Source organism: Primulina tabacum, chromosome 14 (assembly GCF_025594145.1).
Source record: "Primulina tabacum isolate GXHZ01 chromosome 14, ASM2559414v2, whole genome shotgun sequence".
Classification (NCBI taxonomy): domain Eukaryota; kingdom Viridiplantae; phylum Streptophyta; class Magnoliopsida; order Lamiales; family Gesneriaceae; genus Primulina; species Primulina tabacum.
The window spans coordinates 36,274,326-36,292,407 of record NC_134563.1 but is presented as its reverse complement, the minus strand read 5'-3'; the positions used below and the strand labels follow the sequence as shown (position 1 = coordinate 36,292,407).

Here is an 18,082-nt window from a genome sequence, read left to right as displayed (position 1 = left end):
TTGGAAAATTTGGTCGTTTAACTGGTCCAAAAGATATACCGGTGTTAAAATTTTAAATATTATATTATATTATTTTATTAATATAATATAATATAATATTTATTAAAAAAAGAAACGAGGATAAATTTGAAACTCACATTCACGTGAGTTTCATTCACTTTGGCCAGAAGAATTAACAGAGAGGAAACGAGAGGTGAGAGAAAAGAGTTTTCAGATTTTCTTTTCGATCGTTGGACTTATCGGTTTATCCAATCGACCGAACCGACTTCAGTTCTGAGATCGTTGACACGAGGTCTTCGATTTGAGGTATAAATTTTATAGTTTTGGTGATGTTTGAAATTCGTCGATTTCTGGAATAAATCTGATAAATTGTTAAATCATACTGAAATTGAATATTGTTGAGTAGTGTATGATTTTAACGAAGTAGAGAAGATTATAGTGGTGTTATTTTGAATTATTCCTAATTTGTTTTAATTAAGGATTTTTAATCGTTGAATTGAGATTGGAGAGTTGTTTGTCAGTTGTTATTAATTCTGATTATATATTCGGAGTCTACGAAGTATAGGCTACACGTTGATATAAAGTTTTCGTAATTTGACGGATGTTGTAAAATAGCCTATTATTTGATGTTAAATTAATTATGGTGTATTTGATGGTAATATTGTGAATTAAATACACCAGAATATTAAATTGTTGAACAATACAAATTTATAATCGAGTTTTATATTTTGTTGAATTAATTGTTGTTGGGCTATTTGATGTTAAATTAATTATGGTGTATTTGATGGTAATATTGTGAATTAAATACACCAGAATATTAAATTGTTGAACAATACGAATTTATAATCGAGTTTTATATTTTGTTGAATTAATTGTTGTTGAGCTATTTGATGTTATATATTGAGGCTGTTATAACTGTGTTGATATGGTGACAATGATCTGATAATTATTGTTGAATTATTTAGATACATCACAAGCCTCAGGATCAAAGAAATAGCCAGATTGTATATTTACTCGATTATCAGGTACGTGTTGACGTACGAGCATATGTTGTTATTGTTTAGTATTGATGAATACTATTGTGTTGAACGACGATAAATCACTGTATTTGGGTGATTTGGTATTATATTTGTTGTTTATTATTGTTGATGTTGTTGGTTATCGTTGTTGGGAGACGTCTCGTTGATGTTGTCACGTTGATGTTGTTCGTTCAACGATATTGCTGTCGCCGGTGTTGGGGTGCGACGTATCGTTGATGTTATTCGTTCGACGATATTGCTGTCGCCGGTGTTGGGGTGCGACGTATCGTTGATGTTATTCGTTCGACGATATTGCTGTCGCCGGTGTTGGGGTGCGACGTATCGTCGATGTTGTTGTTCGTTCGACGATATTGCTGTCGCCGGAGTTAGGGTGCGACATATCGTCGATGTTATTGTTGCAGTGTGATGTTGTTGAGGTTGTTGATGGTTGATTGTCCAGAAACGGCAAAGGGGGTATTTCTGTTATCATTTCAGTTATATCTTATGTTGTTGTTAATATAACTGTTATGTATTACGATGATGATTGTTGTATATGCTCACCCTTTGGGGGCTGTTTCTGTTGGACAGGTTACAGGACTATGCAGTGAGACAGGATAGTGGTGAAGGACTAGGTGTGTCTAGTCAAACAGTCCTGTAGTTGATAGTAGATAGAGACAGTATAGCTTATTGTCTTATTTGAGTTGTTGTGTATGTATTTATTGTACTGTTTCTGCTACATTGACGTAGATAGTGTGGTGATTGCACTATTTTGTCGTATATGCATTATATTATTACGTCGTCGAAAAGAAATTTTTTATGCATATGACGTCACATGTTGTATGATTACGTGGCGAGGTTTGGGGCGCCACAGTAACAATGAGAGATATGATAATAAAAATGCAAACGATTATGAGCCTATCAGCTCGGCTCGGGAGGTCGACCGAGACCTTCTCAATTGTTGAGATAATATATTCTAGGAGGTAGGCCAAGTCCCTGCTGGGAGCTCGGCTCGGAAGATCGGCCAAGTCTTGCTGATCGACAAGATTATTGAATGGGAGGTTGGCTGATGTAAGCTTCCTGATGACCTCCCAACGAATCTGGATGAATGGAGTCATGGGTAGGTCCCTAGATGATCTGACAGATCCGATTGAATGAGATGACCATCTGATCAATCATAACCCTTAGATGACCTCCTGAAATTATCTGGATATTGGGCTTGAATTTATACGGACTATCGAGAGTGGGCCGAGCCTATCTTCTAGGGTATCACGAGTCCTTCCTGGATATCAAATGTTATAAAAAAATACGAAAATAAAAAATAAAATAAAATAAAAGTATTCATGAAAATTATTTACGTTGAAAAACACTTTATTTGAGAAATCGAGATTCGGATGACCTTTTTCCCTTGCTCGCACGTAGAGTCAGTCCCTAGAGGCGAGTGTGACCCGTAAGTGACATCTTGCTTAACCTTGCACACAATAACGCGTAAATAATTGATATACGATTGCACCTAAATTAAGCTCTTTAATTAAACAAGCTTATTTCCTTTATTTCTATGCCTTGCTTTTGCATGAACTTACAAGCTACGCATCCTTTCAACGTTGCACTTTCGTTACTCTTTGACTTGGGTCACCCCCCCGCCCCCGGTATTTCTATAAATATATATATATTTATATGTATATATATTTATATGTATATATGTGTGTGTGTGTGTCTGTATATGTATATGTATATGTATATTTACGAACTCCCAACTCCCAAGTAAAGCAAAAATAATCAACTTTAATTTTCTTTGGGGGCTGATTCTTCAACTTTCTTTACTGAAATCTTTTTGAAGCTTCTAATCTATTATTTACTTTTCCTTTCATTAGGAAAAAAAAATGAAATCCTACACATGCAATTCACTTTAATTAAAACATCACTGACTGGATACTGTAAAAGAGGTACACAAACACACACCCCCAACCCCAAGAGACATATACAGATATGGAGAAGTTGTCTAGAGGAGAGGCTGAGCCACCTTTTCATGACAGTGTTTCTCTACTGCTTCGCCAATTTCATGGTGGTTCCAGCCATCACCGACGTAACGATGGCAGCGGTTTGCCCTGGAAAAGATAAATGTTCCTTGGCCATTTATCTCACAGGAGCTCAACAAGCGGTACGCTCTTAAATGTTTGTTTTAAGATATATTACTAATCCTTGAGGGTGAACGCCTGAGAACATAAATGTGTGATTTTTTCTTAATTGGTTGATATCGAAATCTAACTATTACATATAACTCTTAAAAAACTAGGATTCCAAATACTTTATTTTAGCCATGTCGGAACTGGGATATAAATTATAATCATGTGTAGAAATATACTTCTCAAAAACTCGAATTTCTGGAAAATGGAATTCTAACAAGATTTAATTTTTGGATTTATGTGAACTACTATTTCAATATATATATATATTGCCTTCATTTATATGGCGATGGCCTAAAATTTATTAAATCAAAACCATTATTTTCTATCCAAAGTTTGCTATTGTCATCTGATGCATGTAATCATAAAAGATAGAGAATTCAGTAGTTTTGTTTAAAAATTTTAACATGAAAGTTATCAAAGTACCACAATTAATTACGGATTTTAACTTTAATTAATTAATAGTGTACGTATAAAAAAAAGAGTAGGTTTCTTGTGAGACGGTCTCACGAATCTTTATCTGTGAGACGGGTCAACTCTACCGATATTCACAATAAAAAGTAATACTTTTAGCATAAAAAGTAATACTTTTAGCATAAAAAGTAATACTTTTTCATGGATAACTCAAATAAGATATATGTCTCACAAAATACGACCCGTAAGACCGTCTCACATAAATTTTTGTCTAAAGAAAAAGACAACTGATAAATCTGTTGGTTGGTAATGATGCTATCCAAGTGATATTGTTAAGAATATTCACAGCACACGCATTTCAATTTTAGCATCTATTATTCCTAGTTATTATGACATTTACCGATTTACGGGTGCAAAGAAATCGAAAATCGCCTCTCTTTTTTCTATTTTAAATTTAATTTAATTAAATATATACAGGTTGTTCCGCTATATGTTCGATAAAAATCCACCCAGAAAAGGAAAAAAATGTGTCGATATTCAGAGAATAATTAACATGCTAATAAAGCTTCTTTAAATTATTTCAATGGTTGTTTACTTCTTTCAAGAAAAAGAATTAATTCTTGAGGTGGACCCACGAAATCAAGAAATACTACAACATAAAGAAACATTGCTTGGGAATCGGGTTTCACTTCCCAACTCACAAAATAATAATAATAATAATAATAACTCAAATTTATGTCACAATTTTTAATTTTTTTTATTCCTTCCTATGTTTTGAAAAAGTAAAAGAAAATTACAATAAAAAGAAAAAGACCCGATAGGAAGCCCACGTTAATTATTTTTGTATATCCGAATTAATTATGGAATGTATGTTACCAATTAGAATATACAGAAAATATTTAAGAGTAAATCTCTCGTGAGATGATATCACGATTTTTTATTTGTAAGAAGGGTCAGCCTTACCGATATTCACAATAAAAAGTAATACTATTAGCATAAAAAGTAATATTTTTTCATGGATGATCTAAATAAGAGATATGTCTCACAAAATACGACTCGTGATACAGTTTCACACAAGTTTTTGTCAATATTTAATCACGTAGAAAGGACATAGATTGATGGATTTTGTTAAAATATGGCAGAACATAGGATGCTTTGTTGCCCATGCTATAATACTTTATCAAAATCTACGTGATCAAAATTACCTCGTGCATAATACTTATGAATAATTATAACAATTTTACCACTGCGTCATTTATTATAAAGAAATTTTTAATAAACTTCTATTTATTTTATTTTTTTGGGTAAAAAAGAAAGGCAATTCAATGTTTCGAAATTTGAATTGGGACAACTCAAGGGAGAATATTAAACAAAATATTTATATTAAAAATATAGTCTAGCTTGTTGCCGTCTGAAAATACGTACCCATCTCCTTGAAAATTATATAAAATGGGTGCAGATTATTGGGTTGGGATCGCTTGTGGTGATGCCGTTGGTGGGGAATCTTTCCGATACTTATGGAAGAAAGGTCATGCTCACACTCCCTATGGCTCTCTCCATTTTTCCTCTAGGTATCTTCACTTCTCAACTCTTCTTCTTCGTGTTATATATATATATATATATATACACACACACTACATTAATAACATGATTTTATTTTTGACAGTGATATTGGCTTACAGAAGGACGAAATATTATTTTTACGGTTATTATTTGCTAAAAACTGTGATAGCCATGGCAACAGAAGGAAGTGTCCATTTTCTTGCTCTTGCATATGTGGTACGTCACTTCTCCATTTCCAGCATTATTGAGAATATACAATACACGGACGCAAGAAACAACTAGTACATTAATTTGGTCTTGTAATTTAAAATTTTAAAAATTAAATTTTAGATTTTTTAAAAAAAAACCATTTGACCTGTTCTCGTTTATCATTCTCGTAACATTTCTAGTTATGTATGACTTGTATCAGATTTAATGGGTTGTCCATAGATTGTTGCAGAAAATATTACAGAAGATTTCCTGCTTGTGAAATACACGTTATAGAGCTAACTGATTCATATATAACTAGAATCATATCAGGAAATTTATTATTTTTCTAAAAATAATTGTGTGTGTGGAGTTGGTTGCAGGCAGATAATGTTCCAGAGAGCAAACGAGCTTCGGAGTTTGGGATCATATCAGGCTTTGCATCTTCTTCTTTCGTCTTTGGGAATTTATCGGCTCGATTCCTTTCCACTTCTGCTACGTTTCAAGTATTCATCTTTTCGTATATGAATCTATGGATAGAAGAAAATCAGGCTTGTTGCTACATGAAATGATATTTATAATGCTACATTTAAGATGGTTTTGGTAATGAGCAAAACTAGTTTTTTCTAAAGTTGTGTGGCATCTACGTATCTAACTAATATGAAGACAAAATCTTTAAACACGAGAAGAAAGAACTGGTATTGGTTAGGTGAGTTATTGTAAAATTGTGTGTGTATAGGTTGCTGCTGCAATGTCAGTGATAGCATTGGTGTACATGAGATTATTTCTTCGCGAGTCATTCGGGAACAATGATATTGGTGCAAAAACGAGCACAGAGACTGATTGTCTTCTACAAAAAGCTCCTGCTAAACAATCCAAACTTTTCAAGAACCTGCCTTTGCTTGATGATACTATTTGCTTGCTAAGGAGAAGGTAAGAAATATTCCTTCATTATCATTCAACCACATGCAAGGATAAGTGTCGAACAGGGCAGTCAAAAAAATTGAATTTTATTTGTAATCGCTCTAAAACTCAAGTTTTTCTCTGATAAGCATTCATCATTTCCGCAGCCCCACATTTTCAAAAGCAGCAGTGGTTGCGTTCTTCATCAATGTTGCAGAAGTCGGTCTCTGTGCTTCTTTGATGGTTTGTTGCATGTTTCAGCGATCTTGAATATTAGATTTTATGAAGAAAAGCTTCTATAATTATCTGTTTTTTTTTCCCTACTCAACCTCTATGTAGTACTACTTGAAGGCTCAGTTTCACTTCAACAAAAACCAATTTGCAGATCTAATGATAATTACTGGAATAGCGGGAGCAATATCACAGGTAGCTGTAAAGCGGTTTACCTTGCATTCACATGATTTTATTATAAACTTTTCGTGACTGTCATTTGTTTGTAAACTTTTCAGCTGATCATCATGCCATTTCTAACTCCATTCATGGGGGAAGAAAAGATGCTTTCTATAGGTCTCTTTTTCAGCTGTGTTCATGTAAGTAAAAATCTTTGAGCTAAACATTACAAAAAATTGACTGATACTTGACTAGCTGATTAAACTGGTTTGATTTGTTCATTGCAGATGATACTTTACAGCATAGCATGGGCACCTTGGGTACGTTTCTTGACCTGTTTCTCAGAAATTGTGAAAGAGATTTTTCCATAATTGAAATTTGATAGATAATTTTTCAAAAATTTGAATTTTCAGGTTCCATACGTTGCAGCTTTGATCTCTGTTATGGCTACTTTTGCCCTGCCTTGCGTAGGTTCCTTATTTCTTGAATCGATGTTCAGGTTTAAGCATGATATGTTTTCTCATATTGTCGATTCATGTGCAGTTAAGGAGCATTGCATCTAAACAAACTGGTCCAAATGAACAGGTAAATGACAGAGGCCTCGCTGTTGGCTTAATCCATTTTAGATTTGAGTTTTTTTCAGAAAAAAGCCATGAGATTTTGTATTTGGTTGCTTTGTTGTTTTCAGGGGAAGGCTCAAGGGTGCATAACAGGCATAGGTTCCTTTGCTAGCATCGTCTCCCCAATTGCTTTCAGCCCTTTAGCAGGTAAGCCGAACCATTTGGTTTTTTCATATGGGATAGTTAGATGTATATTAGCAACAATGGCAATCATTTATTTGAGCTTTTACCAAGCAGTGCATAGGAAACAAGAATTGGAAAAAACAAATTGGTATGTCTATATAAAAAATCTATTACAACTTTTATTTCTTCACCCCCTAAAACGAATTTCAAACTGCATTCTGTTCTTACTACAGTGGTATATACTTGGTGCTCAATCATAAATTAACGAACTTAATCTTATCCCAAGAATTCCTTGTTTTTCTATTTCAGCTTTGTTTCTATCAGATAATGCACCATTCCACTTCCCTGGATTCAGTATCATGTGCTCTGGCTTTGCTGCTGTGAGTGACTTACAGGATTGAAAATAAAAGCCATATTTAAAAAGATCATAGTTTAGTAGGGGGAAGGTTTGATCATAATGAATGCTTGATTTGTGCAGATGATAGCCTTCATTCAAAGTACCATGATCAGGCCGCCTCCGGCTACCACATATTGCAGCATTGATACTTCCAACCTTGCAGAGCCCTTCGTTTAAAACTAATACTCAGTTGCTCAGAATACAGTCTAAATCTTTCGCTTCATCGATCTTTTAATGCGTAGATGCATAAATGAAGGACGTTTATAGAATCTGAACTTCAAAAGCTAAAAATTTACAAATATAGAAGAAATCAAAGAGGAGAAAATGATAGCGTGTCGAATATAATTTGGTTTAGGCAGTTCTTTTGTTGGTTGGAAACATGTAAATTATCGTATAGGTTTTTTCTTTCCCGTCCTAATGAATCTTGAAAGCACAGGAGTGGTAGATTATCTGCGTGGTTTATACAGCACTAAAAACCTGGACTCATCGTCTTTCGGAACACTATTTTTTTATTTCTTCTGTCAATCATGCCCCCGCACAAATTAAACAAATCTTGAAAATGATTCATTACAAAAAAGCCAACAAATCTAGAAAAAATCTGACTTACATTCATTTATATACTATCGATATAGTGATACAAAAATAAGATTCTTAGCATTCAGAAACACAGTAGATCACACAAAAACAACCTATTTAACGGTGACTTTCCCAGTCATTCCAGCTCCTTGGTGAGGAGCACAATAGAAGCTGTAAGTCCCTTTCTCTACCAAAGTCACTTCATAAACCTCTCCCTTAGCGTTGAGAAGATTCTCCTCAGCCATCGAAATTTTCGATACATCGACTCCGGACGGGACCTCATCTTCATCGAAAAGCACGTTGTGTGGGAATCCAGCATTGTTAAAGAAGGTAATTTTCTCCCCTGATGCCACTACAAAGTTTCCAGGGACAAAAGCTAGTGAGCCATCATCACCACCAAGCTTAATCTCGATGGCCAAGGCATTACTGGCCAAGATTGCACTGGCTACCGTGGCAGCAACGCCCACTCCGAACTCTTTAAATGAGGCTTTCACGGCAAGCCTCGAGGCAACGGGGGTGGCGTAGACTTTGATGGCGGTGGCTTTCAACGGTGAGAAACTGGCCTTGAGGCCAGTACAAGATGGAATTGTAATAGCAGTAGATGGAACGGTTGCCATTCTTTAGTACCCGAGAGACGTGAAAATGGTATTGATCAGAATCAATTATGGGATTTAATTTATCCGAGGAAAGGGTTGATTTTAAATACCAAGTGCTGTTCGTGATAGTAGGAAGGTATTTTGGAGCAAAGAATTGGTGGATAGAAGGTTGGATTAAGTGGTAGGAGTTATCCTGTGATGTGGGGTTGGATATTTGGAATGTGAGGTAGGAAATGTGGAAGAAATAAAGAGAAATGAAGTCGAAATTTGAGGCCACTTTTCTTCCACAACAAAATACTCTTCCAAAATTGACATCGGACTCTATTACTTTTGCAGCAGACAAACACCATACAATATCCGTCTTTGTTTATTTGTAAGAAAAAGAACATGATCATAAAAATAAGAAGATATAGTAGTTATTGTGGGCAGAATTTTGGTACCGGAGTAATGGATATAAATAAAGTACTAAATAATATCTTGAAACTGTCGCGTTGTTTTTCTAACTGCTCTCTCTGTAATTTTACGTTTTTTTTTCTCTGTACATAAGTTTAACGGAATAAATACTAAAATTGCATTTGAATGGAGTAATTTAAATCTGAGAGGGATATGCATTTAATATTAGGGTAAGTAACTCTAAAATTACTAGTCAAGCTCGAACTCACTTTTTTATACCAGCGTTCGCACAACTCTGGGAATTGCTCAAAGTCAAGCTTGAACTCAAAATGCCTACTCACTCGAGCGGAAGCTTGATCTCTAGTACTGTTCTTTTGTAGCTCAAGCTCCTCAATTCAACTTGATAACACCCCAAAATAAACAAAACTAAAGGTATATCTATTATGTAGTTGCAAGATGAGATGAGATGACTAAGATTAAATTTTTGATAGATTTGAAGCTAAAGATTTCAAATTCATTGGTTCGATTAAACAAATCCATTTGACATGAATTTCAAATAGTTATTTTTTGAATTTGGGTTTCAAATTCGTCTCAATATTTAATCGTTCAAAATCATCCCCTCAAATGACTTCTTTAAATCTAAATCATTCGATCCAAACACAACCTACCGTGCAAAGCAAAAGCCAAATATATATGATAAACCAATCCTCCCCGCAAACAGCTTCCCCTATTTCAAATTCTCGAGCTTCTTCAATTGGAAATGTAAAGAATGAACATAGATTCAACGCACCGTTCTATTCAATTCTTTCACAGAATTCCTTAACCCAAGTCCCAAACCAATTCAAGTAAAAGGCCTGCTTGTTATATCAGGGTGGTTTGTTAACCCAAAAATACTTAAATAAGCCATCTTAGTGTATGCAACTGCTTAAATAAACACCTATACAAGTTCGCGTTAACACTACACATTCAACCATAATTAACTGTCACATCTCTATTTACACAATAATACACAGTTCCCTATAAGACAATTAAAGGTACATTTAACAGGTAAAACAAATACCTAATATGCTTTGCATAGCATAAGCCAACTTTCATATGAGTGGAAATATATCATCATTGTTGTCCTCATCCATTTCAAAATACTTGAACCCAATAGCATTCTCTTGGTTCGGATTGAAGCTCGAATTAACATAGCATTTCATGTCATGGAAGAGATTCAAATTATCCACCAGTTTATGAAATATGTTGCACCCACAACACTGCCAAAATACAAAAGAATTCCATTAAATGACTGTTCTAAGATATAATACTCTAGCGATCCAAGCTAAATGTCTTGTTCTATAATATGCAAGCTACTTATTAAAGAGTGCAATATGCACTTAAGCTCATGGACATCATAATGCATAGATATAACTCGAAGCATGTACCCAGTGAGGTTCCCCAGATGATATGATCTGTATAAACTATAAACTATCAAATGACAATAAACTAAATACTTCTCAACCTATTAGGAGAATAAATAACCATAAAACCTTACAATTTACTTAGTATTACAAACCCCACATTTAAGGCACACTTAAAAAGCACACTAACTCGATGTACGAGCTTTTTGATTTGTTTCGAGGCGCATAATGGAAGAACTGAGGCTCAAAGCTAGGTGCACACACTGTAAGCTTACAATAATGGTTACAACATTGCATAGAGATGAGCCGGGTCTACCTTCAAAAAACGAATCTTGAAACTTCCTCAACGGCCCTCAAGTACACTAGATCATCGCGGTCAAATTATTGCATGAGGTCGCCTCTGGTCACGAAGTTTTAATAGTTTCTCGTCCTCTCACTAGTTTAACATACTGATTGCTAAACAGATTCACTCAATATTCAATTAATCGGTAAAATAAATCTAGGATAATGTCCAATATTACCCTCGAAATAATAATCTTGATATATTAGCACATGCGCGAGAATTAACATTTTTATAAAAATTAAACATGAACTTAAAATAAATGGGTACCTGTACAAAGACGGTGCCATCAGTGTAAGCATGTGGATTAATGGCCCGAGTAGTACGCTGACCACAAACATTGCAAGTGAAGGCCACGCGCATCCGACGCCGGGGGGATTTTGTGAAGAGCGACCACGGGAAAGTAGACACTCGTTCCATATCCGAATCAGAATCCAACCCGACTGGTACTGGTGGTCCCTCCATGCCCGAGCCAGTAGTCCAACCTCGCACGCTCGCAGCACTTAAAACCAACCCCATTGCGGCATCCTACAGATACACTCAAAACCAAATAAATCACACCCAAAAATCGAATTCAGCAAAAAAGGAAGTTTATTAGCTATTTAACAACAGTAATTTCCTTGAATCAAAGTTCAAGTTCAATAAAAAAAATTGAGGGAGCTGGAAGGGGAGAAATGAAGCAAATCATAACATTCTTCGAGAGAAAAATCAAAACGCACGTACCTTGGAGAACGTTCGATTTCTAAGAACGGGGACGAGAGCAGAATCAGCACAATCGGATTCGGGATCGGGTTCGCAGTTATTCTTACCATCGTTACAATCTGCAAGAAAACAAACAAAAAAATCAAAAGGGCTCAGACAGCTGAATAACAAAAAAAGAGACAAAAAATAAGGGAAGAGAGAGAGAGAGAGGTGACTTCTGGGGAAGGAGGAAAAACGGAGGAGACGCCGGGTAGAAAGATCCTTCGATTTACTTGGGGAAAAAATCGGCAGAGAAACGGCGCCTGTGGTTGAGGTTATCGTTTCCATATCAAGGAATTTTCTAATTCAGCAGAGAGAAATTAGTTATGGCGGCGAACCACAGAAAATGGTGGCGAAAATTGAAAGGAATACTGTGAGGAGGAGATATTCTTCCTTGTTTGTGAGGTAGCTATTGAGTTAGCGACTATTTTGGACAGTAATTGGGCCTCCATTGAAGAGCCATATAAAGCCCATCTCTTGAGCCTACTTTTGGATCCTTTGTTGCTCTTCAATTGAATGTAAAGCCCATTAAGATTCTTGTCTACTTATTTACGCTTGTGTGTGTGTGTGTGTGTGTGTGTGTGTGTGTGATTAAAATTGTAGATAATAGAGACACGTAAAAATGCACGTAATGCGTGGATTTATACACTAGTTAAACTTGCTTTAAAGTTGTGGTGACTTAAGGAAGATGGTATCTGTTAAAAACTTAATCTTTAATTTGGTGTTTTTGTCACTTGAGTACAACTGGGTCGGTTGAAATTTTATTTCAAAGCTTCGCTTATGTGAAGCTTTATTCATCCCTGCAATAAATTTTTTACCGGAATGGATTGATTGGCAGGAGACTAATTGTCTTCACCTGTCTGTGAACATGTAGATTTCTAAAATATAAAGTGCTTGAGCTTGACAGGAAAATTTGATTATAAATTTGACATGGATGTTATTGCAATGCTTTAGGTTGATGAGAAGGGCATAGCTGTTATCACATTGTTTTATGTTGTTGAGTAGGCTACCATATGCAGCTAAGCTGATGTTTGTCAATCTTGTATTGACTGAGCAGTTGGGGATTTTGTTCCACTAATTGAACTCTGGGATGATGTTAATTCAGTCAACTTTTGTGTCTCAGATGTATATGAAAAGTGATCAAGTGCTTCTTCTCAAAACTTGGTTATTGGCCTGTCGAGTGCTTGTTTTCTGTTTAGTGCAATTTGAATCCATAAATAGCCCACTATTTGGCTATGCAGATATTTAGGTTTTCTCGTTCTAAATGCCACAAAAACTTCAAGATGAAGAGGAACCCTCGTCAAGTAAAATGGACCAAGGCTTACAGACGGCCGCATGCAAGGACATGACTCAGGTAAGAAATATTGTCATCATTCATATCTTTTTTTATGAATCTCTTTTACTCGATAATTCAACTGCAACAAGCTGATATGCCTCGTTGGCATTAATGTTTGAGCTTATAAGGATTCAACATTTGAATTTGAGAGGAAACGCAATAGGCCTGAGAGATATGATAGGAATGTAACCGAGAATACTCTGAAGACCATCAAGAAAATCGATAAAATCAGAGTTGATAGGGAAGCAAGGCACCACGCCAAGAGGTTCTTCTTGCTGATTATTTCCAACCGTTGAATATTATTGCTTTATGTCAATTTATATTTAATGGATATTGACCTGTACTACAATATTGGACAGAATGAAGGGAAAGAAGGCCCAGTTACATACAGAGGCAGCAAAGGAACTGGAACAGAGCATTCACATGCTCAAAGCTCCTGCTGTTCTCCTGCAAGATCCCTCGCTCACATTACCAAAGATCAAGGTCCAAGTTTCTCAACAGCAAACCGAGGACAATCATCACATGGAGGAATAAATGAATTATGATGGCTTGTTATCTTTTTACTTTTCGGATTTCCTCTTTTATGAGTGTAATGAAATTAAATTTTCCATTAAACTCCTAGAATTCCATCATTTATGATGGGTATTTGGTTCTTTTGCATTAAAGAATTATCATGTCATTAATAGGGTGGGTTAAAAACAATTGTTAACCGAGAAGAAGAAAACTAAGCATGCTACATTGAAGGTTAAGCTTTTCTCTGACAAGAAATGCATTAGGCTGCTCGGTTTTGAGGCCAAGGCTTTTTGACTTTTAGAACACAGTTATAACGCTTGAGTTCAATAATGGGCTTGCTCTATCTTCAGTCTCTCCCTATACTCTTTCATCTCTCTCTGATACCTTTCTTTGTCCTGTACTCCATAGCTTTGGTAGATCTGTGTTAAAAATATACATGTGATGCACGTGAATTAAAGTATGAAGTGCATCTGATGCCAAGTTATATAGATAGCCATATAGTTATACCATCCTTTCTTCAGAGGAGAGGTGGTTCCATGACTGCCCTATCATCTTTGTGAACTCCCTCTCTCTGTTTGGGTATAGTGACTTCAGATGTGAATGCCTCTCTGCAAAAAAAAAAGTTGTAGCCACTCCTGTTGGGTTTTGGACGGCCCGGATCTCTTCTTCTCCTCCTCCTCTGACCTGTCTGGTGTAGCTGCGGGGTATAGGGTATGATAGCGTTGCAGGGTCGAGGAGTCAACATAGAATTACCAAGAGGACAGCTTGGATGATAGAGCACACCATTTAGTGTCTCATCCCCTACTTGGATCGAAACCAGGTAGCCACAATCGAATTTTCCATCAATTGTTCCAATAGCTTGGAAAGAGGCACAGGCTGTTGAAAGAATGATAAGTTACACAAGACCCGCGTTTTCATTAGGCCAGTTTAAATCTAAGAGGAGGCCTGGAGATCCTACAATAATTTTTATTTTCTTGTTTGGAACCAAAGAACCAGCCTTTGAAATTTGCTAAAAAAAACGTGATATAATAAAGCATTTTTCCAAGAAACCCATCCACCAAATTAAAACCAAAAAATAATAAATCGTAGAAGAGTTTTCTACAAACTAATTCAAGCTTTATTTTCATGAAGAAAATTATTTAAATTGCATGAAACTTACGTATCTTTTCAAGTTTATGTTGTGCATTAACAGAAACCAAAGAAATTATAAGTGAATTTTAATTTTAAGTGCACAACGTAACTACGCAATTAGAGTCCGGATAATTGATAACTTGAGCAAGGTGAAAATAAATAAAATGATATCCAATTACTATTTAATTGTTTAAATAGAAGAAATTATATTGGGATGGACAATCATGAGCTATATCCACATCAAAATACGGACATCATATTAGATTTAAGACTTACAAAACCATATATATTATATAAATTAATTACAAATTAAAAAAAGGAAAAAAAAATGTGAATAGCCAATTTTACCAGTAGGGATGTAAATGAATCATATTGTACGTGAGCTATTCGAAGTTCGATTCGATAAAAGCTCGTTTGAGCTCGTTTAATGATGATCGTTAAGATAAACGAACCAAGTTCAAGCTCTACAATATTCGGCTCTTTAGCTCGTGAACATGTTCGTTAATAAATTCATAAGTAATATCTTAGATTAAAAATAATAATTTTCTATATTTAATTTATTGATTTAATACACTAATTATGAAGTATATAGAAAAATCTATTAAATTTATTTATTATAATAAATTGACAAATTTTAATAAGAATATTATATTTTTTCTAAATGTATAATTTATCTTTTAATTAATATTTAAATGTACAATTTATATTTATTGAGCTCGTTTAGGTTCGATAAAAACTTGAATAAGCTCGTGAGCCATGAATATATTTGTTAAATAAAGCTCGAGCTCGGCTCGATTATAAACAAACCAAACTCAAACATTCAAGAGTTCGGGCTCGACTCGATTCGATTACATCTTTATTTATCAGTACCCACAGAATATGAAACATTAACGTTTGTGGCAGAGAAATTAAAAGATGTGTGGTTCCTATGTAATTTATTATCAGCAACTTAGCTTTTCAATTAATGATCCCTACTCTTGTATAGGTCCAAAATTTCCCTCCGGAGGCAATATCCTATTCATTTTCATTCTTTTCAAGGACAAAATTATTCTTTCAAATACATATACGCATGCAATTCAAACAAACATCGATATTTCAAAATTAATTACATATGATTCTTAAAAATTTATTTCACCTCTCAAAATTGTTTACGATTTCATGCGCCTTTTGGGTCTAAAATATATATTAATATTATATCACGCATTAGTCCAGAGGCAGAGCTACAGCCTCTTGTACTCGGGCTTTAGCCCGGGTGGTGCATTTTTTTTAAAAAAAAATTATGTGTAAATTTTTGTATAATTTTGGATAAATTTGATATTAACTCGGGTAGATGAATTTAAAATATTATAAGAAGTTAGAGTTTAAAATTCTAGCATGGGTAGCGTCAGATTCCTGGCTCCGACACTGCCGGCGTCACTGAAAAAAAGTAATAAAAAACTTGAAAAAAAAATAGCGATTTGATATATACCTGTTTGAGCAAGAATTGAACCTTGAAGCCTGAAGAAGTAAACCAGCTCGTAAGGATGGAGGAGAGTGAAATAATGTTTCCTTAACGCATATGAAGCGCTTGTGGCCGTCGCCGAAAAATCAAAAACTGAACTAATTTCTCTCCATTTTTTCTCCGTCACCACCTTTTTCCGGGGGAAATCATTAAAAATTTTAAGGAACAACTAGAAAAAAATATGATAAAACAGATATGTTTCTTACATATATAGTTTGTATTATCATGAAATGTTTATAAGTAATCAGACCTTATCGAAGCCGCCTCTTTTAGTGACCTCCACATATAGTACATGCAGATTCAGCCCCTTCCCTCCAATCACAGGAACCCTTCCACCAAAAACATTTATAGATATTAATTATACTTACATGCAGATTTTCACTCTTCCAATTCATCAAATCGTGTTCTGAATAAGATTTCTTGGTACTAGAGAAAATGAACGTACATAAATTTGGAGCCCAGAGAGTTGTGGAAGCTTCGAAGAGTGTTGAAGAACAGTATATGATCCTTGACAACATCTTCATGGGAGGCTAAAGCAACAGGATAAGGCTTTCCCTGCACTCCGTTGCAGCTAATAATTTCTGTTTCCGGAGACATCATTCACCGGCGCAAGGCGGCGGAGGAATAATCGCCGGAGAATATAGAAGAAAATACAAAACAATATTACCGTAATATGATTAAAAAAAAGGGTTGTTGGCGGGCAAAGATGAGTAAATGTAGAGGGAGAGAGAGCTTAAAGTGAGGCGAGAGGTGACAAAATTGGTATTTATTGTAGGATTAATGATAACTTTGGCTTTTTCTTACCAACCGAAATTAACTCACTTCAAATCTCAATGTATTAGCTTACAGACATTAGTTTGCACATAGGTGAAGAGCTCTTCGTAGGTGAGCCGATTCAGTTATCTGAAATGGATTCAGGTCCGATTTAAGCTCGTATTATATTAAAAATTGATCCTTTTGGTCCAAACCCAAACCAATGAGGCTCGTTCATGTACAGCTCATACAAGATTCATAAAAGTAATGGCAAAATTAAATTTCACTCATTAGGTCGGACTTCGAATGGACACAGTCTGTGCAAGCTCAAACTCGTTCCATTAATGGAATTTGGTCAATGTGTTTCACGCTGCCAAAATCACCTAATATTTCCCTTTTTTATTTTATGCACGTAAATATAAGGAAAATTTGCATTTTTTTTCCTCCTGTTAAGTTTCAGTTTTAGTCTCATTTCTTTCTTTTTTCCTTCAATTTTAATTATTTCTTGATAGGACAACGATGTGACACTTACATGATACTGACGTGTTCAGTTATAGTACTAGAGCCGTTTAAGACTTCTCGGATCAGCCCGCTCGCCGTAAAAAATAAGTGGATTGAGTTAATATTTTAATGGTTCGTTTGTGTCCTGGGTTGGGGCGGGCCGGGATAGGGTGAGACGTCCCGCCAATTTTTTTAAAAATATTTTAATGTTATTTCAATGATATATCTATTATTAATAATGTTAATTTACCAACAAATCATACATGTTTCAAATTGATCTAGACATATGTGTGACAGAGAAGTGATCGGAGGAAGAAGAAGAGGCACATATATGATAGGATAAGATTTTTTTATGACGTAAAAACTCACCTAAGCATAACTTAGAGACATAATTTCACTTTTATTTGACTTATTTAATTTCAATCCCAATATTTTGAGTCTTACTGGATGTTTGATGATTTTTTTATGCATTAATACGATATAAATTAAAATATTTTTTT

General features: G+C 35.0%; 4 protein-coding genes and 1 pseudogene across 5 annotated transcripts; 2 read left to right on the top strand and 3 right to left on the bottom strand.

Annotated features, from left to right (window-relative positions):
• The first annotated feature begins 2,795 nt into the window (after positions 1-2,795).
• LOC142524109 (uncharacterized) lies at positions 2,796-8,244 on the top strand. 2 transcript variants are annotated; one of them, XM_075627867.1, is made up of 14 exons: positions 2,796-3,177; positions 5,076-5,187; positions 5,283-5,395; positions 5,749-5,871; positions 6,105-6,298; positions 6,436-6,487; positions 6,608-6,694; positions 6,778-6,858; positions 6,946-6,978; positions 7,072-7,125; positions 7,202-7,243; positions 7,347-7,425; positions 7,711-7,781; positions 7,880-8,244. In XM_075627867.1, exons 1-14 carry the CDS (start codon positions 2,914-2,916, stop codon positions 7,973-7,975), a joined length of 1,401 nt encoding a protein of 466 aa, XP_075483982.1. In that variant the 5' UTR covers positions 2,796-2,913; the 3' UTR covers positions 7,976-8,244. The 2 variants fall into 2 exon arrangements, with proteins under 2 accessions (XP_075483982.1, XP_075483981.1); XM_075627866.1 differs by having other exon boundaries at positions 6,436-6,511.
• Positions 8,245-8,386: 142 nt separating this feature from the next.
• Positions 8,387-9,132, bottom strand: LOC142524111 (plastocyanin-like). Its single transcript, XM_075627869.1, has one exon. The coding sequence runs from the start codon at positions 8,989-8,991 to the stop codon at positions 8,488-8,490; it is 504 nt and encodes a 167-aa protein (XP_075483984.1). The 5' UTR covers positions 8,992-9,132; the 3' UTR covers positions 8,387-8,487.
• A 1,122-nt stretch (positions 9,133-10,254) lies between these two features.
• On the bottom strand, positions 10,255-12,265 carry LOC142524110 (uncharacterized). The gene is made up of 4 exons (XM_075627868.1): positions 12,024-12,265; positions 11,830-11,927; positions 11,377-11,634; positions 10,255-10,622 (listed from the first exon to the last, which is right to left on the bottom strand). Exons 1-4 carry the CDS (start codon positions 12,133-12,135, stop codon positions 10,455-10,457), a joined length of 636 nt encoding a protein of 211 aa, XP_075483983.1. The 5' UTR covers positions 12,136-12,265; the 3' UTR covers positions 10,255-10,454.
• A 292-nt stretch (positions 12,266-12,557) lies between these two features.
• On the top strand, positions 12,558-13,835 carry LOC142524185 (putative ribosome biogenesis protein RLP24; annotated as a pseudogene).
• Positions 13,836-14,019: 184 nt separating this feature from the next.
• Positions 14,020-18,003, bottom strand: LOC142524184 (high mobility group B protein 9). Its single transcript, XM_075628008.1, is given in 6 exon segments — positions 14,020-14,115; positions 14,204-14,317; positions 14,319-14,572; positions 16,296-16,458; positions 16,579-16,657; positions 16,774-18,003. Coding segments are annotated over 6 exon segments (861 nt in total). The 5' UTR covers positions 16,929-18,003.
• Positions 18,004-18,082: the final 79 nt, after the last annotated feature.